The 7,676-nt window shown below is 47.8% G+C and overlaps 1 protein-coding gene and 1 long non-coding RNA gene across 3 annotated transcripts in view; one reads left to right on the forward strand and one right to left on the reverse strand.

Moving 5' to 3' along the window:
* The window catches only part of LOC112262638 (zinc finger SWIM domain-containing protein 6-like), an 82,665-nt gene extending 80,550 nt beyond the window's left edge, over nt 1-2,115 (forward strand). The window contains exons 14-15 of one of the 2 annotated variants that reach the window (XM_042331412.1): nt 897-1,752; nt 1,819-2,115. In XM_042331412.1, the coding sequence (XP_042187346.1) occupies nt 897-1,752; nt 1,819-1,828 (866 nt within the window). In that variant the 3' untranslated portion in view covers nt 1,829-2,115. Of the gene's footprint in view, nt 1-896 lie in introns of both variants that reach the window. The other variant, XM_042331411.1, reaches the window with a different exon arrangement.
* A 1,984-nt stretch (nt 2,116-4,099) lies between these two features.
* LOC121847926 lies at nt 4,100-6,295 on the reverse strand. The gene is made up of 2 exons (XR_006084802.1): nt 4,649-6,295; nt 4,100-4,485 (listed from the first exon to the last, which is right to left on the reverse strand). It is a non-coding gene; the product is annotated as an uncharacterized LOC121847926 (long non-coding RNA).
* Nucleotides 6,296-7,676: the final 1,381 nt, after the last annotated feature.

A 7,676-nucleotide genomic window follows, 5' to 3' on the forward strand; every position in this document is an offset into this window, starting at 1 on the left:
CAAACGGTTTGGCCTACAAACAAAGATGAGACTCTCGTGAACTTGGTGTTTTGCTCTACGACCCCCCACAAGCGTCTTGGGACTGGTCTTAAGTCGGTACAGCCAGTCTGCCAACTTATGTCTGTAGTGTTTGAGTACACACTAATATGACCCCTCTGAGGGAAGGTTTTGCTATACAAGCTCACAAGACACGTCTAAAGGTCCCCGGTACCAGTTTATGTGTATATGGATATAGTTTAGTGCCTAAAATAGGGGGTTAAATGTAAAAATGTATGTATGTGTATATATATATATGTATGTATGTGTGTATGTGTGTATGTGTGTATGTGTGTATGTATGTATGTATGTATGTATGTATGTGTGTGTGTGTGTGTGTGTGTGTGTGTGTGTGTGTGTGTGTGTAATATATATGTAAAATGTTTCCTGATCTTTCTTATACTGTATCTCACTCAGATATAGGACAGTCACTTCAGAACAAACTTCCTTTAGATTTTTTGGGGGGTCTATCTTGTTCCATGTAGTGAATCTGTTAATAGCAGTGATGCCAAATTCAATGTTTCATCAAATAAACCCCTTAAGGGGTCTTACATTTCAATATCAAATAGCTAAATGATCCTTGCTATGGCCATCTTAAAACAATTCCGTACATTAGTTTAGTAGAACCCCCTTTTTGTTATTTCAAATCCAAAGTGCTGGAGTACAGAGCCAAAACAACATAAAATGTGTCACTGTCCCAATACTTTTGGAGCTCACTGTATTTAGTTCATATTTAGTTAAGTATATATTTAGTTCAGTATGAGGGCTTCAAAATAAATATTGTTATTCAAATTACTCTGCTAACTCTCTGACTTCTCGTTCTTGTGTGGTGTGTGTGTGTGTGTGTGTGTGTGTGTCAGGGGTGTATGCGTTGGACAGCATCATGCAGAGTTGGTTCACCCTCTTCACCCCGACCGAGGCCACCAGCATCGTGGCCACCACCGTCATGTCCAACACCACCATCGTCCGGCTGCACCTGGACTGTCACCAGCAGGAGAACCTGGCCTCCTCTGCCCGGACCCTGGCCCTGCAGTGTGCCATGAAGGACCCCCAGAACTGTGCCCTCTCCGCCCTCACGCTCTGCGAGAAGGACCACATAGCCTTCGAGACGGCCTACCAGATCGTTCTGGACGCGGCCGCCACGGGGATGAGCTACACACAGCTGTTCACGATAGCCAGGTACATGGAGCACAGGGGGTACCCTATGAGGGCGTACAAGCTAGCCACGCTAGCCATGGCTCATCTAAACCTCAGCTACAACCAGGATACCCACCCAGCCATCAACGACGTGCTGTGGGCCTGCGCTCTGAGTCACTCGCTGGGAAAGAACGAGCTGGCCGCCGTCATCCCCCTGGTGGTGAAGAGTGTGAAGTGTGCCACGGTGCTGTCGGATATTTTGCGGCGGTGCACACTGACTACGCCGGGGCTGGTGTCAGCACTGCACAGCCGTAGGAACTCTGGGAAGCTGATGTCACTGGACAAAGCTCCTCTCAGGCAGCTGCTGGATGCTACCATCGGGGCCTACATCAACACCACGCACTCTCGCCTCACGCACATCAGCCCACGCCACTACAGCGAGTTCATAGAGTTCCTGGGGAAGACCCGGGAGACGTTCCTCATGGCCCAAGATGGACACATCCAGTTCACACAGTTCATAGACAACCTCAAACAGATCTATAAGGGAAAGAAGAAACTCATGATGCTGGTGAGGGAGAGGTTCGGCTGACCAGGGTCGGCCCCTAGGGACAGGTTCGGCTGACCAGGGTCGGCACCTAGGGACAGGTTCGGCTGACCAGGGTCGGCCCCTAGGGACAGGTTCGGCTGACCAGGGTCGGCCCCTAGGGACAGGTTCGGCTGACCGGGGTCGGCCCCTAGGGACAGGTTCGGCTGACCGGGGTCGGCCCCTAGGGACAGGTTCGGCTGACCGGGGTCGGCCCCTAGGGACAGGTTCGGCTGACCGGGGTCGGCCCCTAGGGACAGGTTCGGCTGACCGGGGTCGGCCCCTAGGGACAGGTTCGGCTGACCGGGGTCGGCCCCTAGGGACAGGTTCGGCTGACCGGGTCGGCCCCTAGGGACAGGTTCGGGACCGGGGTCGGCCCCTAGGGACAGGTTCGGCTGACCGGGGTCGGCCCCTAGGGACAGGTTCGGCTGACCGGGGTCGGCCCCTAGGGACAGGTTCGGCTGACCGGGGTCGGCCCCTAGGGACAGGTTCGGCTGACCGGGGTCGGCCCCTAGGGACAGGTTCGGCTGACCGGGGTCGGCCCCTAGGGACAGGTTCGGCTGACCGGGGTCGGCCCCTAGGGACAGGTTCGGCTGACCGGGGTCGGCCCCTAGGGACAGGTTCGGCTGACCGGGCCGGCCCCGGGGAGGTTCGGCTGACCGGGGTCGGCCCCGGGGGGAGGTTCGGCTGACCGGGGTCGGCCCCGGGGGGTTCGGCTGACCGGGGTCGGCCCCGGGGGGGTTCGGCTGACCGGGGGTCGGCCCCGGGGGGAGGTTCGGCTGAGGGGGGAGGTTCGGCTGACCGGGGTCGGCCCCGGGGGGAGGTTCGGCTGACCGGGGTCGGCCCCGGGGGAGGTTCGGCTGACCGGGGTCGGCCCCGGGGGGAGGTTCGGCTGACCGGGAGGGCCCCGGGGGAGGTTCGGCTGACCGGGCCGGCCCCGGGGAGGTTCGGCTGACCGGGGTCGGCCCCGAGGGGGAGGTTCGGCTGACCGGGTCGGCCCCTAGGGACAGGTTCGGCTGACCGGGGAGGGACAGGTTCGGCTGACCGGGGTCGGCCCCTAGGGACAGGTTCGGCTGACCGGGCCGGCCCCGGGGAGGTTCGGCTGACCGGGGTCGGCCCCGGGGGAGGTTCGGCTGACCGGGGTCGGCCCCGGGGAGGTTCGGCTGACCGGGGTCGGCCCCGGGGGGGAGGTTCGGCTGACCGGGGTCGGCCCCGGGGGGGAGGTTCGGCTGACCGGGGTCGGCCCCGGGGGGGAGGTTCGGCTGACCGGGGTCGGCCCCGAGGGGGAGGTTCGGCTGACCGGGGTCGGCTCCTAGTACTTTTATATTAACTTCAGTCTGCCTTTTGAACTTCTTTGGACTTAAACATGGACAAGTAAGGAGTTGGAGGACAAAGCAAAAGAAGAAGGAAAAAAATAATTCCAGAGCCACACAGTATTATCATTCTTGCTGTTATTGTTATAAACATTACCATTATTATTATTACTGTGTACAGTACTATGTGTGTTTTATTTTCAGAAGAGGAAATGTTGCGTGTGTTTTTCCATGTGTGTGCGAGAGGAAAAAGCAGATAACAGAAACGTTTATTATTATTAGCATCCCCCTGTTTTATATCTTGGTTTTATACTGAGTATATGTCAAGTGGCTTAAAGTCCCTTGTCCGAAAGCACTTGTGTAAAAACACATTGGCAGCCTCAAAGAGACACTATGGCTTTAAAACTACACAGACCTGACTATTGGAAGCACTGTACAGCTCGGCTCCATGAGAAAACCACCATTTAATATTTCTGTTGACTCGTCACTTGTGTTTTCTCTGTGTCATAGGTATTAGTTAGATTCTAGTTTTGGAAAAATAGTCTTAACAGACTGGTGTTGTTTCAGATGCAGTAATCATAACTATCTGTGTTAGATTAAGGACAACAATGCAGGACTACAGTAATGGCACATGGGCCATAAGATGAGGATATGGAGTATTATCAAGAGTACCAGCATTTGGTGTATTATGCCAGAAATATCCCACACTGTAACAACAAATCATGTTTACAGTAAAGTTTAGAGTAATGTACCGTTAAACAAAAGTTTCTTTGGAATTTATGGTAACCTTTTTTACAGTAACTTACAGGTAACTAACTGGCTGCCAGTAAGTTACCGTAAAAACAACAGGATATATATATATATTTTTTTTACAGTGCACAATGTACTTAAAACCAACAAACCTGTAATTGTGGGTTAGTTACTGGTTCAAGTGTTAGGATGAACAGTTGCTGGAGACTAGCCGGGTTACCTGACTGTTTCTGTATTCACAAGACCAACCTTCACAAGACTAACCTTCACAAGACTAACCTTCAGAAGACTAGCCGGGTTACCTGACTGTTTCTGTATTCACAAGACTAACCTTCACAAGACTAGCCGGGTTACCTGACTGTTTCTGTATTCACAAGACTAACCTTCACAAGACTAGCCGGGTTACCTGACTGTTTCTGTATTCACAAGACTAACCTTCACAAGACTAGCCGGGTTACCTGACTGTTTATGTATTCACAAAACTAACCTTCACAAGACTAGCCGGGTTACCTGACTGTTTCTGTATTCACAAGACTAACCTTCACAAGTCTAGCCGGGTTACCTGACTGTTTCTGTATTCACAAGACTAACCTTCACAAGTCTAGCCTGGTTACCTGACTGTTTCTGTATTCACAAGACTAACCTTCACAAGACTAGCCGGGTTACCTGACTGTTTCTGTATTCACAAGACTAACCGGGTTACCTGACTGTTTCTGTATTCAGACTAGCCGGGTTACCTGACTGTTTCTGTATTCACAAGACTAACCTTCACAAGACTAGCTGGGTTACCTGACTGTTTCTGTATTCAAAACAAGACTAACCGGGTTACCTGACTGTTTATGTATTCACAAAACTAACCTTCACAAGACTAGCCGGGTTACCTGACTGTTTCTGTATTCACAAGACTAACCTTCACAAGTCTAGCCGGGTTACCTGACTGTTTCTGTATTCACAAGACTAACCGGGTTACCTGACTGTTTCTGTATTCACAAAACTAACCTTCACAAGACTAGCCGGGTTACCTGACTGTTTCTGTATTCACAAGACTAACCTTCACAAGACTAGCCGGGTTACCTGACTGTTTATGTATTCACAAAACTAACCTGGTGACCTGGCTGTTTCTGTGTTCACAAGAATACAGGCTGGGTAACTAATTACAGTGCCAAAGTTACCAGGGTTCTAGTTGTACAGATGTAGGATCTTAATTGGATCACCTGCAATACAGAATGTTTTACTTTTATTTTGATGTTTAAAGTGGTTTCATTTCCACTTTTCCACAATTTCTGACTTGATTTTCCCTTACGAAAAATGTATCAACTCCTACAAAAATGTCAATTTATTTTATACATAGTTCAAATTTCCTGTTGCTGCAGGATTATTTTCCTACTGTAGCAAACAGGCTCAAATTAGGATCCCACATCGGTAGAATCGGTGAGTGTAGCTCCAGAATGGGCCAGTGTCAATACTTCTGTGCATGTGGAACCATAGGATAATTAGAATTCCATTATAATACAGTTTTAATAGGCCTATTCTATGTGTATAACCTTCAGCAACTGTCAAAAGACGTTCTCAGGGATTTCTCTAAAACTAACAGGAAGAAGGAATGAGTACAGGAAACAATGATATGAGCAAGCATGTATTGTACTGTGTATGGAGGATTCAAAAGTATATGTTAACTAATTTATACAGAGTATTCTATGTGATGTGAAATACTTGAAGCCGCTGTAGCTTGCTCTTTTTCTCTTAGTGTTTTTTCTTTCAATGTCATTTTTTTTTACCACAGAACACATCACATTGGCCTTGCTAATGGAGGGTTACTGTAGGCTCACAAGGGTAGTGTCAGTACTAAGACATTGGTTCAGATTATTGAACTGCTATCAACAGTTTGATTTGGTGTCTTCAAGGTATTGGAGCACAGTGAAAATATTATCTTGTTCTCTCTAGGGTTACTTTTCACAATGAACAGATGTATGTATTTGACTGATGTACAGTATTCCATTGAAATGTCATATGATAACCCGAGCATTGATTTTTCATTACGTGGCATCATAACACTGATCAGCTGTTGAGAAATGACCAACATCCAGTTGTGTATAACTCTGGTCCTCGAAGGCCACGGGGTCTGCTGGTTCTCTTCCTTATCTGGTAATCCCAGACTTTAGAGTTATATCTGGCTAATCAGTGGTGTGAAAGCTAGGTCAGTCAGTGATACTAACTGATCTATTAAAACCAGCAGGGCTGTCACCCTTCAGGACAAGAGTTGTGTTCCGCTGAAATGTCCGCTTGCTTCTGAACACGCCACAGACCAGACCAGTGTGTGTGTCTTCCTGTACGAGGTCCGGCTATTGTACTAATAACTTGTCTTGTTTCTTTATTTTTCTGGTTTTTGTTGAAGTGCTTTCTCTTTTGTTCTTTAAAGAATAAACAGCCTTCTCTCTTGCCTTGTTTTGAAGTAACCAAACAGGAGTTCTAACAACCAAACATGTTCCAAGAAGTGAAAGCCAAGCCACCTTGGTCCCAGCTTTAGTGTCCTTAATTAGTAACTGAATGGCTCTGTAAACACTGTGCTTTTAACGAAGCATTTCCTCGTGTGTTTGGTGGAAAACTTTGTCCTGTGTGTCTCGTCCTCTAATGAATGCATTTCCTCTTTCTCTAGCTGTTTCTTTTCTTCTGTTCCTGTAGGAAATGGAATCTTCTGTTTTCCCACTTTATTTATTATAATGATCCATGTATACATGCTTATGAAATGAAGATTTGATACACCGATATCAATTTATTTATGTAACTAAAATCACTGTTTTATAATCTTTTTTTGTTTGAATTAAAGTTCTTTTTTTTTTTTTAAAGGTACATTTTGGGCTCCTTGGTTTTGTATTCGTGTGGTTACAGTACATCTCATTCTGATACACAAGGTGGCTCGAAAGGATGGTCGGCATAGAAACAGACCAGCGAGTGCAGCTCAATCAGGAAAATCACTAAGAATCACTCACTGGATCCAGTTGTTCTGTATGCAGTTTTTCAACTCCATCACAATAGAATTCAATGACATCCATAGTTTGTGAATCAAATTTGGACCAGTCTATACCACACACCTGTTTACAGGTATGTAGCATGGACAATGTTGCCACAGCATCCCCAATTCCCCACAGTGTTGAGAGAACATGGTTTATTAGTTAGTGTGTGTGTTTGGGGATTTGGGAACAGGTGGTAGTTCCAGACAGACTCCTGACAGCTGTGGGGTCCCCAGACTCCCGTCACTCATTAAATATTGACACAAACACTGAAACTGTCTGTGTGTGAACAGTAATAAGGCACAAACACACAGAGGTGGGTACAGCAACACAAGCTGCTGTGTGTGTGTGTGTGTGTGTGTGTGTGTGTGTGTGTGTGTGTGTGTGTAGTGCATTCGGAAAGTATTCAGACCCCTTCACTTTTTCCACATTTGGTACGATACAGCCTTATTCTAAAATGGATTAAGTCATTTTTCCCCTCATCAATAATGACAAAGCAAAAACTTTGTCTTCTTGGGTATGACGCTACAAGCTTGGCACACCTGTATTTGGGGAGTTACTACCATTCTCTGCAGATCCTCTCAAGTTCTATTAGGTTGGATGGGGAGCGTCGCTGCACAACTATTTTCAGATCTCTACAGAAATGTTTGATAAGGTTCATGTCTGGGCTCTGGCTGGGCCACTCAAGGACATTCAGAGACTTTGGCCGATGCCACTCCTTTGGTGTCTTGGCTGTGTGTTTAGCGTCATTGTCCTGATGGAAGGTGAACCTTCACCCCAGTCTGAGGTCCTGAGTGTTCTGGAGCAAGTTTTCATCAAGGATCTCTCTGTACTCTGTTCCGTTCC

Source organism: Oncorhynchus tshawytscha, linkage group LG12 (genome assembly GCF_018296145.1).
Source record: "Oncorhynchus tshawytscha isolate Ot180627B linkage group LG12, Otsh_v2.0, whole genome shotgun sequence".
In the NCBI taxonomy this organism is placed as follows: Eukaryota; Metazoa; Chordata; class Actinopteri; order Salmoniformes; family Salmonidae; genus Oncorhynchus; species Oncorhynchus tshawytscha.